Source organism: Dromaius novaehollandiae, chromosome 8, assembly GCF_036370855.1.
Source record: "Dromaius novaehollandiae isolate bDroNov1 chromosome 8, bDroNov1.hap1, whole genome shotgun sequence".
NCBI lineage: Eukaryota > Metazoa > Chordata > Aves > Casuariiformes > Dromaiidae > Dromaius > Dromaius novaehollandiae.
This window is the reverse complement of record NC_088105.1, coordinates 31,717,644-31,736,996: the sequence shown is the minus strand read 5'-3', so window position 1 is coordinate 31,736,996 and position 19,353 is coordinate 31,717,644. Positions and strand designations below refer to the sequence as shown.

Sequence of the window (19,353 nt, the reverse complement as noted above, 5' to 3'; positions counted from 1 at the left end):
CCGTCGGGCACCGCTGGGGGGCGGCCCGGCACCGCTACCGGCACCGGCAACAGCGAGGTCCGCCGGGCAGCGCAGAACGGCTCGGGGCGGGGTTCCGGGAGGGGGCCGGGCTGGCGCTGGCCCCGCCCCCGCGGCCTCTCTGCGGCGCCGGAAGCGGCGCGGCGCGGCGGTGCTGAGGAGCTGTGGGGCGGAGGCGGCAGGGCCGAGTCGTGTCGTGCCTAGGCCCGGCCCCGGCCCAGCCCCGGCCCAGTCCGGCGGCCGCCGCCCCGCTGCCCCGCCTCGGCCTCCCCGCGCGGACCGTGAGTAGCGCGGCCGGCACTCACCGACGCGACCGGGCCGCACCACCCCCCCGCCCCGGGTGGCTGCTGTGGGGGGCTCCCCCCATAGCTGGTGCTGCCCACCCCTGCCTGGTCCCGCTGCAGGAGGCCTGAGCTCCCGCCGGGCCTCGCCTGGGGATGGCTGCTGTCCCCGTGGGGGTGCCGGGTTCCCCAGCGGGGCTGCGGGCCAGCCCTGGCCCCCGCACCCAGGCCGGCTGCCTCCCCTCCGACAGAGATGGTGCTGTTTCGCAGCCCGGCCCTAGGGCTGCTGGTGGGACTGCACAGCTCCCCGCCGGGGATCCTGCAGGCCGATGTGGCTGAGTTCAGCTGGGGGCTACGGAGGCAGTGCCTGGCACCTTCGTAACCCTGCCAGCTCGGGGCCCCTCCTGGGATCCCTGCCACAAGCCTCCTGGCCACTCTTCCTTTCCCTGGGAGACAGGCCCACCCATCTGCAGTAGCACGACAGGCTGACTAACAGGTTGGCCAGAGACAGAGGTACCTGCTGGCCCTTGGGTCCAAGGACCTTCTTACGGTCTTCTAACAAAGCCTGGTGTCACCTGTAGCTTGCAGTGGGGTTGGGATGGCTATGGGTGCTGTGGTGGGCATGGAGACCTCATGTTGCCCTCTGGGAAGAGGGGTGAATTCGCTCGCCTCCCTCACCCTGCGCCCATCCCATCACAGCAGGGAGCCCTGATGGATGCGAGAGCGGAGCAGAGCCCGTCCTGACCCCTGCCCCACGTGGCTGCCCCTGTGCCAGGCCCTGTGACTATGGACGAGTGGAAACCCAACCCCGTTGTCAAACCCCACAAGAAGCGGAGCTGGTACCTTGCCTGGAAGTACAAGCTGATGAACCAGCGTGCGCTGCGGAAGCTATGCCAGGTGAGTCACAGGTTGCCGTGGATTAGGGAAGATAATTTACGGGGTCTACAAGCTTATGGAGCAGCTGTGTGGGTGGAGATGGGTCTGTCACCAGCCCAGGGTGATTTAACGTGCTAGGGAATCATAACTTGTCCTCAGAAAAGCCACCCTAGTGGCTTTGTGCCCATGCCTTGAGGGGTTTGCTGTGTCTAACAGTTCCTTCTTGCTTCAAATGGGCCTGCTGGGTGGTTATGACAGGAGATAATTATTCAAGCTTTCTTGGGAGATTCTCAGCTAGGAAAGTTACTATTTCCTCCTTTCCCAGCCCCATGCCGGTGCCGAATGCAGCAGTGCTCTGCCTGCAGTGGAAACCAGCCCTGGCGTGCATGGTACTTGGTTTGCAAACCAAGCCTGGTCTAAGGCACAACAGGTGGACGGCAAATAGGGCTGGGCGGATAATGCGATCTCGTGCCCAGAGGCAGCTGGCGTCTGGGGAAGCCAGGGGCCTTGTTGCTTATGCTCTAAAACTGCTAATCCCAGGCCGTGCTGGCATCCCGGTGGGTGTCTGGGGGAATTAGGACAGGAGGGTTTGGTCCTGTGGCTCTGAGCTGCAGAAAAGAGGGTGTTCTTGAGATGAGCAGAGCTTGGTGAAATTGGGCAATCAATTGCTGTGGGAGGAAGGAGGGGAGGGTTTTGTGTTTGCCTGGGAGGAGAAAGTTTTGTGAAGGTTTCCTGGGGAAGGAGACTGCTCAGTCCTGCATCCCCTGAGGCTCCCTGAGCTGGGGAATGGAGCTCCTCTTTCAGAACAGGTGTTGTTTGCTGTGCTCCTCTCACTCCTGGCCCTTTAAATCCCATTAAAGACCTTGGGGACTGTGCCACATTCACTGAAAAGGCTTGTCCTGCCTTAACCTGAGCCTTTTGGTGTTCAGTGTCATTCATTAGAGCCCCCACTCCTGGAGTCAAGTGATTTCATATAAATCTTGTCCTTATACATGTCTAAACAAAGGCTCAGCTTTGGTGACTGCGGAAGGGTGGAGGGGGGTTGTCGGTTATTGTGACTTAAAACAGATGAAAGTTGAGCCTTAAAATATTTAAATTAGACTTGCAGCTATGAAGTAGCCAAGTCCAGAGCAGCTAAGCCTCTATCAGCAGCTCTGAGCTCACTACACTAGCTCTGGTTGCTGGTTCTGCTCGGTGCTGTCCCGTGTCCTGTGACAGCTCCGCATGGTAACCTGGGCTGGAGACTGGGTCTCCCTGGTGGACTGCTTTTCTGCTTCTCTAGCACCAACCAGGCTGTGTGCTCTAGGAGAGCTAGTAAGCTGGTCCTGCCTCTGGCCATGGCGTGTGGCCTACTTTCAGCCGCAAGCCCAAGGTTCTCTTCTTGGCTAATTAAAAGCTTTTTGTGCTCAGATCCACAGAGGTGCTCATATTCTGGAGTCAATGACAAATTGACAAACCAAAATGCCATAGTGACACTTAAATTATCAGGCTGCCTACCTGTTCATCTGTTATCTTGTTGTTATTTTTCCCCATTTATCTTCCTCAGGTGGTGCTTGAACACATTTGGCTGCCCAGGAGAGGCAGTAGGAACATGTAGCTTTGAGGCGTTAGATTGCCAGGTAGGGGTGATCCTTTCAGTGCCTCTTACCAAGGGCAAGCTTGTATGTGATCTCAACCCCATACTAGACCTTGGAGAATGTACTCAAGAGAAAGTGCCATTACAGGAGTCCTAAAGGTGAGAAAGGCACAGATACTGAGGATACAAATTGTTGTGGACCTTAGCGCTTCTGGGGCAACTTGTTTTGGCTTAGCTTTCGCACATGTGATGTGAGAGTCTCAGAACTACCCAAGCTCTGTCCCTGATAGCATCCCATTGAGGCCAGGCCTTTACCAGCTTCACCTTTGGGGGAACCACGCTCTGAGCAGCCTTCCCTGAGCCCATCCCAGCCTCTTCCCTCCTGCTCCTTGCTTGCTGTGACATCTCCACATAGACTTGATTCCTGTCCTGGGATGCTCCTGGGAGGTTAGCAGGACCCTGAGTTTGCAGGGAAGGCCAGGGGAAACCATCCGGTACATCTGTAACATGGTTTGGCTGAGGCACCACAGCTTTTGGGCCATGGGATGAATCTGGCAGCAGCAGCATGTAGCAATCAGATTTAGGCCTTTATGGTGGCTCTGCTGTGAGCTGAAAGGTGCCGCTTGGCATGGAGGCTGGTGGGGGAGCCCTGCAGCTGTACTGGCTTTGTGGGGAGTGGGCACTCAGGGCTTTCTCTCTTTAATTTGATGACAGAACCTTCCCCTCACTGTGTGAACGTCCAGGGCAAGTGCTGGGGCTGCTGGAGCTCTACCTTGGTCCTGAGGCAGGGCCGTTGCTGCAGGGCAGTGACTTTCTCATTGCACAGAGCCCTGCAGCTGCCACATGCTGCTAGTACCCTTCCACCATGAAGGAGTGCCTGGACAAGCTCCCTGGGGATGAACAAAGAGAGATCACTTCAGCTGAGGTCTTATCTTTAAACCTAGGGCATTCTGCATCTCAGCCCAACGTTGTAACCTGAAGACTGTCCTCTCAGGCACTGTCAGGTGTGCTTTTGCAGCATACATCTGCAAGCTGATCATTTCCCACCTCTAGATGTTCATGGTCCAAATCTGCCTGTGCAGCTCTTTCTCAGAAATGATCCTTTTGGTGTGGAATATTTTCTGCTTTAGTCTAGGCTGAAATGCCAGGAAAAAGACTAAAATTGGGGAAGAGGGGAAAATATGCATTTAAAGAAATACATGTGCTTGTAAAAAATGTTGCAGTTTCATCCTTTTGCTCTGGGAGCAACGATGCCATGGGAAATACTGAAACTCACATGGGAGGTTCCCATGGTCTGCTGCATAAACCATGGACCTCTCCATAGCCCTGTGCATCTACATCCACACGGGCTGCCTTGCAGTTTGTTGCAGGCAGTACGGCAGTGAGCCGTTCTCTGCAGCCCATGTCACAGTGCAGTTTCCTGAAGTTGGGCTTTGGATTCTTGCCTTTGCCTTGCTTTAGTCCATACAGTATCCCTTCCTTCCTCTCAAGTTCTGAATGTGTGTGTCTGTCTGTCATGTGAGTGGCCATGGAGACATCCTGTGGTTGCAGGGGCAGGGACAAATGTAGTGATGCTGTAGGAGAGGCAGAGTTAAGGTTACTGTGGCAGCTGTTACTCTGAATTACCAAACTCTTGGTAATTGAAAGCATTTCATCCTAAAAGCATTTTCACTCAAAGCATTTCATCCTAAAACTCAGTCATCTCCATTTCTCTCTCTTTACATTCCTCAGAAGATAATAGGGAAAATGACAGATGCCAAAGATCCTTTGCAAGATCTGCTTGGGGTGCCCTGCAGTCTCTACCAGGTAGCCTGGTCTCAGGGTTGTTACTTAGAAGTTGCTAACACAGTGTCCTGCAGACAGGTGCTGTCCTGTTCCTGCTTGTGACTGTGATTGTGAACATCAAGCTGATCTTGGACACCAGGAGAGCTGCTTATGAGGAGGAAGAGGAGTCCACACAGGACTATGGTGAGGGGCAGGACCCTGCTTTGAAAGCAAAGAAACTGGGGAGAGGGGCACAAACTCTACACCACCTACACCTCTCACCAGCTACAGCAGAAAAGACAGCTCTCTGCATGTGGATTTAACAGAAATAAATGAAACAGGCTGTTCCCATCCCTGGTCTGTCTGCTTAAGGCTTCAGCTGAGGAGTGGGACAGGGTGATGTCAGGGTGATATCTTTTTTGCGTTTGGCTGCAGAGGGCTTTATGGAGATAGCTGGGGCCAGAAGTGTTGCCAAAAGAGTTTTCCCCACATGCTGTCCCTATAGATTCTGGCCCATGGCTTGTTCAGCTGGGATACCTGGTGGGTACGACCCTCCTGGAGGTATGGTTGGGCCTAGGGCTGAGCAGAGACAATGCCAGCAGTTGCGGGGCTGGTTGAGACTGGGTGTTCCTCCCCTGCAGATGATGATATGCTGAACGTGGAGGTCCCTAAGCACCCTGCCAGCACCAGGAAGGTCTTGGATGTTGAGGTGTACTCCAGCCGATCGAAGGTCTATGTGGCTGTGGATGGGACGACGGTGAGTGGTTGATGCTGGCTGTCCCTGTGAGCAGGGGCTGGATGAGTGAAGCCTCAAATGGTAGGTGGTGAGAGCCCTTCTATGGTTGGCAACAGGTGTAAGAGAGGATCCTCCTCCTGCCTACAGGGCCACAGAGCTGCTGTCCCACCTCATCTCCTACTCTGGCACCCATTGATGCCACGAGCAAAACCAGAATGTCACAGGAGAGATACTTGGCTCTTGTTTGGAGGCCCTGTTGTGCTGAACCAGCAAGTTTGCCGCCTTGGGGCAGAGAATAAGGGTCTTGGCTTATGACTGTCATCACTTCTGCACTTGCAGGTCTTGGAAGATGAGTCTCGGGATCAGGGAAGAGGGATCCATGTCATTGTCTTAAATCAAGCTACGGTAAAGCTTGTCTGCATGTGGCTTTCTCACTGTCATGTTTGTCCTACCTGTTGCATGTGTGAGACAAAGAGTGGCCAGAAGTCCCTGAATGCTTGTTTGCCTATAGTTGCCAGAGCAGGATGTGGTGACCCAAAGTGTTCTCATGGTGTTTGTCTTGGGCTTGCCTAGCTCAGAGAAACGCTTTTATTGGTTTCTCAGACAGTTCATCTTTGGGCTCAGTCCCCAACCAGAAGAAATGTGAATGCCACCAGGAATGTCCTGAGCAAGCAGGCAGAAGAGGGGTGGTGAGGTTGCGTAATGCCATCCCATGGACCTCGGTGTGCTCTGCGCGAAGGTGCAAGGGCTGAATTTGCCTGGGTGCTCACTCTGTGGCATACCAGAAAAGTAGCTTATCAGACAGAGATTTCCAGGGCAAATTTCCATACCCCTGTGTGTCCTGGCCATATAGAATTTAAGGTGTATCTGGTATTTGAATACCAACAGGGTCATGTGATGGCCAAGAGGGTGTTTGACACCTATTCTCCCCATGAGGATGAAGCCATGGTACTCTTCCTCAACATGGTTGCCCGGGGCCGGATCCTGATCTTCACCATTAAGGTAGGTGACCTTTGTGTCAAAAGAAAATGTCACCTTGAGTCAGGTCACCCTAAAACTCCTGTCATTTCCTGAATATCACCATGCATTCTCAGTGCTAAATGTCACATCCACAGCTTGGCTATCCCTCTCTGGCTTCATCAATTCCCTCATCCCCCGTTCTCCTTTTTTACTCCAAAGACTGCTGTGAGCCCAGGAGCAAGGCAAGAGAGCACAAAGAGCATGTGTGTCAGAGCTCACAGCCAAAAACAAAAAGGCTAGATGGAAAATGGAGATGAGAAAGTATAAGTATGTGGTGGGACCCTTCCAGGGGATGCTCTGTGCCAGTCCTAGACCGTTCCAGTTCCAAGCTGTTATGCAGGGGCTGGGGGCTATGCTGGCTCTAGGCTGCTGTGCAAGGTGCAGTCTAGATTATGCCACTTAAAGGTTGCAGGTTCAGCCCTGTGAAGCCTTCCTGGATGTACAGCCCTGCTCGAGAACAATTTGATCACAAGGAAACCAGAGTCCATGACTCCCCTGACCTTCTCATGGGTCATAGTGAAGCCATCAGCAGGTTTAGTGGCACAGAGGCTTAGCTGGCCTGAGGGTAGGTGTGGCCTCTACCCCCTTGGAATCACTGAGAGACTTTCTCATCTGCATTAGGAGCCAGACCTCAGCCACGGGGGAAGGAAAGGCCTCATGGTTGTGTTTCATTCCAGGACGAAGGCTCCTTCCACCTCAAGGACACAGCTAAGAACCTTCTGAAAAGCCTGGGGAGCCAAGTTGCACCATTCCTAAGCTGGAGAGACATGTGGACGTTTGTGGGGAAGAAGGGGGGTAAGTGAGTCTAGCACGGACCGAGAAGGGGTTTATGGTACTTTTCGGGGGGAGATGGCCGGTTAAGATAAACCCACTCCCTCCCCAGCGCACAGTGTATGAGTGGGGAGCCATTCACAGAGAGGAGCCTACTCCATTCCTGGGGGTGAGGGATGGGATGGAGGCTGAGCAGGTCCCCTCAGCAGCTCCCCTGTGGCCAGAAAGGAAGAGGTCCCAAGCCACTACCCTGAGCTGCAGCCTCTGGCTGTGCCTTGATACTAGGGAAATGGGCCCCTTCTGGACAGTCCTGACCCTGTGTCCCTGCTCCAGGGGAGGTGTACGGTGAGAAGCACGCAAAGTCACCCGCCCTCTCAACGTGGGGTGACCCCGTACTGCTGAAGACAGAAGTCCACCTGATGTCCGTGGAAGGTAGGAAATAGGGTCTGTGTTGTGGTGCAAAGTATCACTGGAGGATGTCTGCCCAATGCTCTTGGTGTGCTTCAGTCTAAGCCTTGGGTCTGTTAGCAACCTCCCAAGACAGATTTAAAACTATTTGGAACAGGCTGGTAATTTTTAATGGGACCTGCTTCCCTTCTTCCTGCTTCCATGGCAATTGCAGGGATGGTCCTAGAGCAAGGTGAGGATGGGGGAGTGGGGACATGCTCTGACCATTCGTCATCTCTCCGATGTGAAATTGCTCCAGTCCTCTCTGACCTTGAACCAGGCCTATTGCCACTCACAGAAGTCATGCAGTAGGGATGGTTTCCAAGTGGTTCCTCTGGCTGCATCTTGAAGTGGTGCTTATTCATGGCAACAAGGCTTGCTTGGTGATGGCTGAGCCCAGGGAGAGCCATCCATGGGGCTGTGCGGCCTGGAGCACACAGGGCGAGGCTGTGGGGATGAGCCATCTGGTTTTCTCATTGGTACCTCTAGACGCTGAGTGCAATTGGCCCGACACAGAGCTGAACCACCGCCGGAGGAGGTTCTGCAGCAAAGTAGAAGGTTATGGCAGCGTCTGCAGCTGCAAAGACCCCACACCCATCGAGTTCAACCCTGATCCTGTGAGTGCAGGGGCAGAGCAGTGGGAAGGGCTCCAGGAGGGAGGGCTGGCCTGGACCCATGTATGCAGCTCAGATGCAGAGCCCTGTCCTTATGCAGCTGTTGAGGGGTGGTAACTGCCCTCGGGAACCTCTTAGACCCTGGCAAATGTAAGGCAAATATACCTGGGTCAGGTCACTGACCTGAAAGGGATGCTGGGTTCCCTCTCCCTGCAGCTGCCAGCTTACCATGGCTCTAGGGACCTCGATACAAGCAGCTGAGCCTGTTCCTTTGCAGACAGAGCATCTGTGATGGCTTCTGGGCCAGCCTCCTCAGAACAGTTCCGAAGCATGAGGAGGGAGGTATTTGGCCAAAGGGGCCTGGGGTGGGAGTGAGTTGGGATTTGGGGGCTGGATCTAAGACAGGATGAAGAGGGGAAGCTGGCAGGGTCTCCAGTAGTGCTGAGTGGGCTGCATCCTGGCTGGCTGGCAAGGTCCTGAGCTGATGGGTAGGACTGTGCTACCCCTTAGGTCCTGCTTTCATTGACGTGGCCTCCTCCAGCCCCATTCACACACATTTCTTTTTTTTTTTTTTTTCCAGCTCAAAGACAATAAAGTCTTCAATGTGCCTGTAGCTGTTATTGCAGGGAACCGGCCCAACTACTTGTACAGGTGAGCACTTCCAGGGGACGTGGCTTCTCTGGCTCATGCCAAGAGACCAGACAAGGCCCAGGCCTTCCTCTGTGTTCTGCTGGCAGGATCCAGCCCTGTCCCTGGGGTAGCGTAAGCAGTGCCGGCAGGCCTGCTGAGGGAGATTGCAAGGTCCTTGGCCATGGGAAAGGGAAGAGCCAGGGGTCACTAGACTCCAATCCCTACACATGCACCCTTTTCCCACCCCAAGGGATTTGGGCTATGGCTTGTCCCTGTAGTCTTTCTCTGACCCCAGAGATGGATTGTCTAGCACCCTTTTGCTGGGTGGCCCAAGCGTGCTGGGGCTGTGCTGTGCTCAGGGCCCTCTCTCTCTTCCGCAGGATGCTGCGCTCCTTGCTGTCAGCTCAGGGAGTCAATCCTGAGATGATCACAGTCTTCGTTGACGGGTACTATGAGGTGAGAGCACTCCTGGGGATTCCTGCAGCTGAGCCTCAGTCCCCCAGCCAAGGGGATGTGGTGCTGCCCCAGTCCTTGGTGGGTGGCAGGCTCTGAGCCTGGGGTCCAGATAGCCCCAGAATGGTCCGTTCTCAGAAGGCTTGTGAAAGCTGCGGTCAGGTGGAGGAGGAGAGCTGGTCCCTGAGAGGACAAGGACCTTCCTGTCAGTTCAGCCTTTACTGGCCACTGGAGGATCCTACTGCAAGCGCTGGCTCCCCAGCAGCAGGATGTGCTTTGGGACAAGTATATGGGATACTCATGGGTCTCAGGGGCATTCTAGCCCCTGTGTCTACAGCAGTCCATGGAGCATCATACATGATGCAGTTAGGTAAGGGAACAGGCTCATTCCCTCTCAGACCTTTCTGACCACTGCCACTTTGTGGGGCTGGGGGAGCTGGTGTATTTGTGCAGGCTGTTACTGCAGCACACCAGAGCAGATAAAGATAGCAGTATCCATTGCCATGGTAACTGAAGCTCATCCCTTGGCTACGAGGGGGCGGCTTGGATGCTCGCACTGCCTTGGTGGATACCAAGGAAAGGGGGAATGGGAGCAATGGGAACTCCTTCTCCCATCCATGGCTGGGAAATGGGAGGGGCAGTGTTAAAAAAGAGGATGGAGAAGGCCATGGTGGGGCTGCCTTGGAGCAGAGGTATGTCAGCCCAATTCTGGATTGCTTCTGACCCCAGTGAGCTTCTTCAGAGAGGTCCCCTTCTTGGCAACAGGAGGAGAAAGAGAAGCTGATTGTGGCCTAAGTGTTAAGCAGCTATTAGGTAGGTGTTCCTGGAAATACCTACTATTTTCTGCCCTGTCTATGAGGGACTGGGGATTCAGGGCCCCTCAGAGGTTCTTATTTGGATATAATTTCTAGTCTGCAAGTTAGCAGACATATTGCAAGGGTTAGCAATATTTCTGGACTGGAGGGGCTAGAGGGTTTGGGGTGCTCCTGGCTGCTGTTCTGCAGGACTGCTGTGGGTCTTCAGGAGTATCACTTGAAGCCTCGCTTGTCCCCAGGAGGATGATCACACATAGGAGGTCCCCCACAGGCACAATCTTAGTGTCTCAGGGAGCTGATGCTGTGGCAGACAGTGAGGGGGAAGGTATCTAGACCCACGCATTTCCTGAGCTTTGTCCATTCTGGTTGCAGGAGCCAATGGATGTTGTGGAGCTGTTTGGCCTTGCTGGAATCCAGCACACTCCCATCAGCATTAAAAATGCCAGAGTTTCCCAGGTGAGAGACACCTTCTTGGGGGAGTTATTGCCCCCAGCATCAGAATGAGATGGGACAGGATGGATTGTGTACGAGGGAGGCAGGCTTAGCCCCGCATCCTTGCCAGGCTGCCCCTCCCTGTGGTTCAGGGATTGATGCTAACGCAGGCAATGATGTATCTGTTCTTGTAGCACTACAAAGCCAGTCTGACGGCAACCTTCAACCTGCATCCGGTGAGTGAGACCTCTGCCTGATCCTGTCCATCCACTTGCCCGTGGGAGCAAGGCAGCGTGGGGTTCCCCAGGAGAGTGACACCCATCCCATGGGAGCTGGCACTGGACAGGAAGCAGTGCAGGCAGGGGACCCTGCTTGTTGTCTCTGCTCTATCCTGGCCCTCTCCATCCATTTTTGACATCTCTCTGTGCTCTACAGGAAGCCAAATTTGCTGTGGTTCTGGAGGAAGACCTTGACATCTCCGTTGACTTCTTCAGGTAAAGCTGTGGGGCCCTGAGCTCTTGTTCTGGGTTGAAGTATTTCCTAGGAGCTCAGTGGCCACTCAGGAGAGGTCTGATCCCTGCTTGCAGAGAGGCAGTCCTTGTCTGTCCTAGGACTCAGTGCTGGGTAACTTCAGGATCAGGTAGTTCGTGGATCTCTTCGCAGTTTGTTTTTTGGGACCTGTACTGCCCTGCACACACAGTGTTGGGGCTGCCATAGCAAGTGGCAGAAGCAGTGTCTACCATGGCTGCTGTTCCTCTGTGAGGAGAAGAGACTCTGAGGCAGGAGATGATTTTGTTGTCCCCTCCCTCTGCGGAGACGCAGCGTAGCTTGTGAGGCAGTTCTTGCCTGATCTTGCACAGTGTCAGCCAACTCAGCCCAAGAGATAGGTTAAACTGCCCCAACAGTTGCAGGTGGCCAGTCCTTTGGTGAGCTTGCTTTGGCTTATCTGTGAGGGTTTCTTGACCAGGGGCTGGGCCACTTTTTTCATAGCTTTCTGAGCCAGTCGATCTACCTGCTGGAGGAGGACGAGAGCCTGTACTGCATCTCTGCTTGGAACGACCAGGTGGGTTGGGGAGGACAGCAGAGCAGGTACAGCTCTACCTTGTGCTGTTCCTGAGTTGGGCTGGGGTGTGGGGTTCTCCCCACCACTGTCATCATAGGTAGGTCTATACCCCACCCCTGGACTCTTCAGAAGTACCCTTGCAAATGACTGTCCTGTCCTTGCCCTGTGCTTCCCAGTGGCTCTCCCCTGCTCCCCAGGCTGGGGGTCTCCATGGAGCAAGATGCCTCCTGTTTTTGCGGGGGAATGGCAGATCTCTGAATGCTCCCTGTACCATCGCAGGGCTATGAGCACACAGCTGAGGACCCCTCACTCCTGTACCGTGTGGAGACCATGCCAGGCCTGGGCTGGGTGCTCCGGAAAAGCTTGTACAAGGAAGAGCTGGAGCCAAAGTGGCCAACCCCAGAGAAGGTGAGTGTCCTGGATGGGCCCTGTTTTCTGCACTCTTTTTTCTGCGCATCAGCAGTCCCTGAGACCAAATCCCCATGGGCACAGCTCTTGGAGGGGCCCTGGCTTTTTCTGAGCTTTCCTTGGGATAGGATGCCCAAGCAGGATGGATTTGGGGTAGATACTAACTTGAAGACACATAATCAGCTGTAGAACAGCCCAGGCAAGCTGTTCTGCCCACACAGCCAGTGTGGGCAGCCAGAGCAGTCCCTGCTCTCTCACAGCTGCTCTACCAAATGAAGTCCCCAAACCTGAATGTGAGTGATGGTTTCCCCTCCCCAGCTCTGGGACTGGGACATGTGGATGCGGATGCCTGAGCAGCGGAAGGGCCGGGAGTGCATCATCCCTGACATCTCACGCTCCTACCACTTTGGCATCGTAGGGCTCAACATGAACGGCTACTTTCACGTGAGTGACCTTCCCCAGCTCTGCCAGATCCTGTCTGGGTGCTGGACTGTGACCCCAGCTCACTCTGCAGGCAGCAGGGATGCTTGAGGTGCCCTCCCAGTACTGCTGACTCCTGACCAAACCGCTTTCCATTTCCTCTCTTTTCCTCCCAGGAAGCCTATTTCAAAAAGCACAAGTTCAACACAGTCCCGAATGTCCAGCTTAAAAATGTGGAGAGGTGAGTGCTGGTCAGGAGTTGATTGGGATGAAGCAGTCTTGTGACCTGACTAACCCTGTCCCTTTGTGCCTGGGATATCTCCCTTCCTTCTGCGGTGACAGCCTTTACTTCCAGCCCCAGCACACTGAGTGCAGTGGATTGGACTCCTTGCAGTGGTTTCTGTGAGGCGGGGTTCTGCTAAGCCATGCTTCAGGGAGCCCAAAAGCAACTTGGGCACAAAGCGCGCCTCTTTCTTGCTTGTGGGTCCCTAGTGACAATGAGGGACAGATATCTGTTCCCTAACGCTCCCTTGCATGAATACAGCACCTGATCCTTCAGGCTTGATTTGAAGCTGAGAGCTCTCAGGGTGCGTGCAGCCAGTCTGGTGGGTTTTCTTTGTTTTCCCCAAAGACATGTATGGTTTGGTGGCAAGAGCTTGGAGCTGACCTGGAAGGTGTGCCCAAAGGTCATCTTTTTGGCACTTTTTGCTGCCATGTCCTCCCAAGAAGTGTTGCACATGCCAGTCTCTGCTCTCTGTCTGCTGTTCTGACCTGCCTTTCTGTGTTGCACTGGATTGTGTTACACTGAGACTATCTTAGGAAGCTCCCTGCTTGTCAAGCTCTCTGACTCTCCATGATCACTGTGCTCTCTCCTCCTCTGACAGCTTGAAGAAGGATGCCTACGAAATTGAAATTCATCGGCTCCTTGGGTAAGCACGTGCCGCTTGCAGGAAGGCTGGGAGACTACAGGGCGTGCTGGGTGGACTGATTGAGACAGAAGAAAGGGTGGAGGTGGCCCCAGTCATTGCTTGCCTGTCTGATGTGCCCCGTGGCAGGTATGGGAAGAAGCTGGGGTCCCCTCTCACTCCCCGTTCTGTTCCTACAGCGAGGCTGAGGTCTTGGACCACAGCAAGAACCCCTGTGAGGACTCCTTTGTGCCTGACACTGAGGGCAAGGTCTACGTCATGTTCATCAGGATGGAGCAGGAAGCCGATTTTACCACCTGGACTCAGCTTGCCAAGGTGGGGCCCTGGCACAGCCCATGCACACACCTGCATCAGCCTTGGCATCACTGGGAATTGCCTGGCTTCTGCTCTTGGTCCTGCCCATGGCCTTGACACAGCTCAGCAGAAGGATGCATGCTGCCCTTGGGTGATGGTTAAGCTCTTGACTTTTACAGCAGGCTCTGGGGCCTCCAGGGCAGATGCTCAGCACGGATAGGTCTTATAAGTCCATGTGGGAGCCCAGGGCCTGGGCTTGCACAGGCATTTTCATCCCTCACCTGGAGGTGCTGGTCCAAACCTCTTTGTGTTGAGGCAGGAATCGGAGGGGAGCAAGTTCCCCATTCCTCTCACTGAGGTTAGTGGAAGGATGTCCTGTTTGAGCTATCTTCCCCTCTCTGCTGTGCCTTGTCAAGGGCAGGGGCGTTGGGTCTTTCCTCGCCAGGGGACAGCTGGCCCTGGTGTCTCTCTGAGTGGGCACTGATGCCTCTTTCTCCCTCTCTGCTATCCTAGTGCCTCCACATCTGGGACCTGGATGTCCGTGGGAATCACAAGGGGCTGTGGAGGCTTTTCCGCAAGAAGAACCACTTCCTCGTGGTGGGGGTCCCTGCCTCCCCCTACTCGTGAGTAACAGGGGCACAGCAACCTGGATCATCCCCTCATCCTTGTGGCACCATCCACTGTGCAAGGGCACTGCATCGTCCAACTCCGTCCCAGCTCATTCCTCATGCAGAGCATCCCCCTTAATCTGTGTGGTGGGAGCGGGCTAGGATGCCTGCTTAGGCTTGGGATGCCCCAGTGGGAAGGAGACCCTGCTGGAGGTGGAGGGGGCTGCTCTTTTGGGAGTTAGGGCACTGAGGTGGACCCATCATCCCTGCCTGCTCCCAGCCAGCCTCTCCTCCTTGCCCGCAGGTCCAAGAAGCCCTCATCTGTGACACCAATCTACATGGAGCCCCCTGCCAAGGAGGAGGGGGCAGTGGCAGTGCCAGCGGTCCCTGCAGCAGAGCAGACATGAGACCGGCAGCTGCGGGGGACAGGAGAGGGCAGAGACCAAGTCAGCAGCTGCCCTCAGGCTGGTGACCAGACGTGGACTCCCGTTTCAGGCTGCAAAATGAGATCTTGGGCTCCCTCCATCCCCCTGCTGTGGTCCCCCTCTTCCTGGAATGGGGTCCTTCCCTGTAGATCTGCTACCCCCACGTCACAGGAACCTTTTTAACACAGACTCTTTACTAATGCTGCTCCCTTCTCTCCCAACCTGGGCTGACTGGGCAAGGCTGGAGGAAGAGGATGCTCAGTCTTGGGCTGGAGGGGGGCCTGTAGAAATGCCCATGGCTCCCTCTTCTGCCCCCAGGTCCTGAGAAGGGCAGCATGCTCTTGTAGGAGGTGCTGCAGCCTACCAGCTGGGTTTTATTTATTAACTCTTGCCTGGCTGGCTTTGTGCCCAGCGCAGTGGTGAAGGGGGAAATCTTCCAGCATCTCTTCTCTCTCCTGCACCATGGATGCACCTTGAAGACAGCAGTGGATTGGATATCTCCCTGCATCCTGGCTCATTGCTTGGGCCATGGGCACCAGTGCAGCCCAGCTTGTAGGCAAAAGGGAATGCTGCAGAAGAGCTCATCTTGCTGCGGACGTGTAGGGGACACCCCATCCCCAGCACAAGGGCCATCGAGGGGACCCCTCTCCCCTCAGCTCTGGGAGCCAGAGATGACCGTGGATGGAGCAGGACCAGGTTGTGTGCTGCAGCTCAGGCCATCCTCACCCACTTCCCTTGCTGGGAGCAGCCCTGCCCCTTGGGCAGTGGGTGAGGGGGGTGAAAGTGCCTTGTGGAGCAAGATCAGAGCAGTGAACGGCAACCCCCACTTCTGCTGTCACCAGTTGTGGAGGCAGGACAGACCTGAACCCTCCAGCAGCCAATACTGGAGTTGAGCGATGCTGCCCTGGTATGGTCCTTGCTGTGGTACTGTACCCATCCCACTTTCCTGGCCAGGTACCCCAAGCTCTTGCTCAAGGCAAGGGTTTCCGTTCTCCTGAATCTCCTGCTTACTGTGGTACTTTTCCCGCAGGGAAGCTGCGGGCTGAGCTGGGATGGGCAGCCTGGCTTGCCTGGCATGGTACAACTCTGTGCAGAGGGAGAGAGGGTCCCTGTCCCCCCTGCCTGCCTTAGGAAGGACCCTAGGGCCCCCTCCCACTCCCAGCCACCTGGTGCTAGTTCCCCCTGACCAGGGGCAGTCCTCATCCCCTCACTCAATGCCTTCCCTGTCTTATCCATGCAACAAGAGTCCAGTTCTCTGCCCAGATCCCCTGTGCTCAGCTTGCTGCCCAGCAAGGGCTTTGCTGCCCAGCCCTTTCTCTGTGGTCACAGGGAGGGTAGGTGAGAGCTAGGCCCCAGGCTGCAGCACCAATTGGGGCAGGTGCTCTTGCCCTTGGTTTTCTCACTGAGAACTGAGCATCAGGTCCCCTGGGAGCGCCCACCCCAGCACCTACTGGGATCTACACTACACTAACTTATTTATTTATTGTTTGTGGGAAGGGGGGGATAGCAGGAAAGTAGCATGGAGAGCTGGAAGCCCCTAGCCTCCAAGGACACAGTCCTGGGCGATTTCTCTTTTGAGCCCCCAGCTCCATCCTCTATTCCCTTCCTTCCTTTCTCCCTCCTTTGCCCAGCAGAGGAAAATGATTGTGAACCCAGCAAACCTACTCCTCTCTGGTCAAGATAACCCCCACATGAGCACGGCTCAGCTTTAGTGTGAGAACAAGGGCTCTGACCCTTGGAGTCCCTTGTATGTCCACCCCATCAGCTTAGGGGACAAAGCACCTGGGTGTGCGGTGCCTGTACGGCAGCAGGGATGGGACAGGCCCCTGCCTGCACCCTGCTCATCCTGGGTGCAGGAGGGGGGTGAGAGGTGACACAAGTGCCCTGACAGTGCAGGGTGGCACCATCAAGACTTTTTGGTACCAGCCCTAGAGCTTGGGTTCAGCACTGCCCTGCTGCACTCCCCACAGCCTCACCTCTTCTCTGGGGCTTGAGTACAGCAGCCCCAAGCTGGTGGATGTCTGGGCTGCTCTCCTGCAGCCTTAGCTGGCTCTTAGGGGTTTTAAAAAGGTCCTTTAAATGCTGTGAGATAGGGACTTGGCTTCCCTTCCCCTCTACCCAGCACCAGGGCTGGCTGCTTGTGCCTCAAGTCCTGCTTTGGAAAAACCTCCATGGCTCTCCACCATGGTGGTTTTCTTGGCATCTCAGTTCTCAAGGTCACGTTTCCCTTCTTCCTTAAGTTAACTCCCTCACTTCTTGTCCCCCTAGGAGAGGTTCAGGCCTGCTGTGAGATCCTTTTTAGTTGGAGGGGTGAGGGGTGCAGTCCTGCAGACAGGGAAATGGCTAGACGTGAGTTGCCCTCTTCCCCTGTCCTGTTGTGCTGCTCCCTGTCCTGCAGAGCCCCAGGGACTATGGCCCATCGCTTTCGGTGACAGCAGGATTCGACTTGCAAGCTTTGACCCCCTTCTTCTCTCCCTCTCTGTACACTGAGACAGGCATGCTGGGTGATGTTTTCCGTCCGTCTCTCCCCGTTCCTCTCGCAAGGCTCCAGTTTGGTGGTCAGCGAGCTGAGGGTTCGGGGACCCACTACGCCATGGTATGGCTGGGAGCAAGGGCAACCCCAGGGCTTGCCGCTTTCTCAACTGAATTATTTTTTCAAGAATAAATATTGCAAAGCTGTCAAGCCTCGTGTTTCATCTCCAGCTCTGCGGGCCTTGCAGGCGTCCCTGGCTCTGGCCACCTGCCTGGAGAGGTGAACGTGAAGGCTCTGTAGCCCCTGGCCAGGGTGAGTGGGGTGGACAAGCTGTCCAGGAGATCTCTACCCCTGCATAGGGAGGGACGTGAGTACGTCCAGGTTTGCAGCCTAGTCTTGGTGGCAAGCGGAGCAGATGCTGCTCTTTGAGGTAGCTCCCATTTTCCCTTTCCTGTCATGGCTGTGGTGCGTCACTCTGCAGTCACCATGCGCTGTGTCACCTCACTGAGGGGGAGGGCACAGTCAGGCTGTGTGTGTTGCTGCCCATCCACAACCCCCACCACCAACCTGGGGGTGGCACCTTGGTCCCTCTGTTTCAGCATGGGCTGAGGAAGACCTCCAGAGAGCATCGTTTTGGGCTCAGTGATGGCTGCTGAGTGCTACGAGGTATGCTGAAACACAGCTCTCAGCATCAGCCAAGGGGCAGGAGGGGGACCAAATAAGTTACAGGGATAGTTTGGCTCAGCAGCAAAGCTAGACCAACCCAGAAAGATGTGGTGGTTTTATTTGTCAAAAGGTGGACAAGTTGGAGCTGTGCAAAGCATTTTGGGCAAAGCTTTTCTCAGCTGAAACATCTTGCAAATCTCCACGAATTGTCCTGGCTGTTCAGGCTGTGCAGGCACTGGGGGATAAAGGGGGCTCTATTTTGATTTTTCCTTTATTTGTATTGTATAGGGAGGTAAACAATTTTTAGGACAGCTTGTTTGGTCCTCAGTCCCCCTTGGTTTCATTCACATTTTTCTGTAGGTGCTCAGACACATTGCTGCATTTCAGCCTCAACCTCAGCTCCAGGGAAGCCCAGCACAGGCTGTTCTCTCCCAGCGATCCCAAGCTTCCGAGGGGCCAGCCAGCCTTGCTGGTGGTGTGTAGCACCTAAGGCAATAGCCGTGGGCTAATGGTGGCCCTGCAGCTCGCATGCCAGCAGAGGTCCTCCAAGCCATGCGATGCTGCAGGGCGCCTGGTGCCGGCGAGGCTGACGTGGGCTTGCTGTTTCCTCCCGAGGTCTGAGCACTTCTTATCTTTGCTGTGCTAACTGACGGAAACTCTGACCTGCCGGGCATGGGCTCTCGCTCGACGTCGTGGTCCCACAGTGCTCCCTGGTGCATGTGCAGCCCCAGGCCCGTGGGCAGTAGCCCCACCACCCGGGCAGGGTGCCAGCCCACCCACAGCCGTACGCCCTTCAGCTCCTAGCTCTACCCTCTCGCCGCACAAAGCCGAGCAGCTTTTTGTCCTGGCGGGGAGGTGTCTCAGGCTCCCTGGACTGGGGGGGCAGCGAGCTGCCAGCCTGAGGCCGTTGCACCCCAACATCCAGGGCGGGGAGGCCCCAGCAATCTGACCCTCAAGGGTCTGGGGCTGTACTTCTGGGGGATTTAGGTTTCTTTCCTTTGGCGGAAATTGGTCCTGGAATAATAGGTCTTTCTCCTGCCTCCCACCCAAGGTCTAACAACCAGCCGCAGGGAGGAAGGTGCCACAGCCAGAGCTGGAGATGGTCACGATGTGTGACGTAACTTGGCAGATGAAATCTTTTTGGAGGCGCTGTTCCAGCTCCAGTTTTTCCCGTGCTGGGGCACAGCCCTGCCCTGCGGTCAGGCACAGCTTCACGAGCGCCTGCGCTGTGCCGTTTGCAGCACAAGGAAGGGAAATCGCAGCTGGAGGGGATGGGGCCGAGGCCACGAACCAACCGTGATCAGAGCTGAGACCAGGCCACTCATGTCTTGCTATGCTGGGGCCAACCACCTTAATGCTCCCCATGCTGTCAAGCCCATGTCTGGAAAGCAAAAGCAGTAGGTGCAGGAGGGCCTGGGACAGCAAAATGACCACCACAGCAAGGCAAAGTCCACACGCACCCCTCGCTCCTCCCCATCCCGCTGCAGGTGGTTGTAGGCAGGTGTTGAAGCTAAACAGGGAGCCAGCTCAACCCTGCTCTGAGAGAAAATAGCTGCAAAACTTCTGGCCTGGCTCCATGTGAGCTTTACAGCTTCTGCAGGAGGCCCAAGAGACCTCTTGAAACAGAGGCAATGGCT

The 19,353-nt window shown here is 55.5% G+C and overlaps 1 protein-coding gene across 2 annotated transcripts; it reads left to right on the top strand.

Moving 5' to 3' along the window:
• The first annotated feature begins 104 nt into the window (after positions 1–104).
• POMGNT1 (protein O-linked mannose N-acetylglucosaminyltransferase 1 (beta 1,2-)) lies at positions 105–17,260 on the top strand. 2 transcript variants are annotated; one of them, XM_026104460.2, is made up of 22 exons: positions 105–299; positions 1,002–1,196; positions 4,611–4,719; positions 5,157–5,272; positions 5,591–5,656; positions 6,140–6,253; positions 6,949–7,066; positions 7,376–7,474; positions 7,979–8,106; positions 8,684–8,754; positions 9,114–9,189; positions 10,374–10,457; positions 10,628–10,669; positions 10,869–10,927; positions 11,424–11,496; positions 11,776–11,904; positions 12,223–12,348; positions 12,501–12,565; positions 13,209–13,253; positions 13,430–13,565; positions 14,058–14,167; positions 14,457–17,260. In XM_026104460.2, exons 2-22 carry the CDS (start codon positions 1,086–1,088, stop codon positions 14,557–14,559), a joined length of 1,980 nt encoding a protein of 659 aa, XP_025960245.1. In that variant the 5' UTR covers positions 105–299; positions 1,002–1,085; the 3' UTR covers positions 14,560–17,260. The 2 variants fall into 2 exon arrangements, with proteins under 2 accessions (XP_025960245.1, XP_025960236.1); XM_026104451.2 differs by having other exon boundaries at positions 999–1,196.
• Positions 17,261–19,353: the final 2,093 nt, after the last annotated feature.

Excerpts from the sequence above, each read along its gene's own strand:
- POMGNT1 (XM_026104460.2), top strand. The coding sequence starts at position 1,086 with ATGGACGAGTGGAAACCCAACCCCGTTGTCAAACCCCACAAGAAGCGG. Across the intron at positions 1,197-4,610 it reads CGCTGCGGAAGCTATGCCAG|ACAGGTGCTGTCCTGTTCCT; the intron begins GTGAGTCACAGG and ends AGTGTCCTGCAG. Across the intron at positions 9,190-10,373 it reads TCGTTGACGGGTACTATGAG|GAGCCAATGGATGTTGTGGA; the intron begins GTGAGAGCACTC and ends TTCTGGTTGCAG.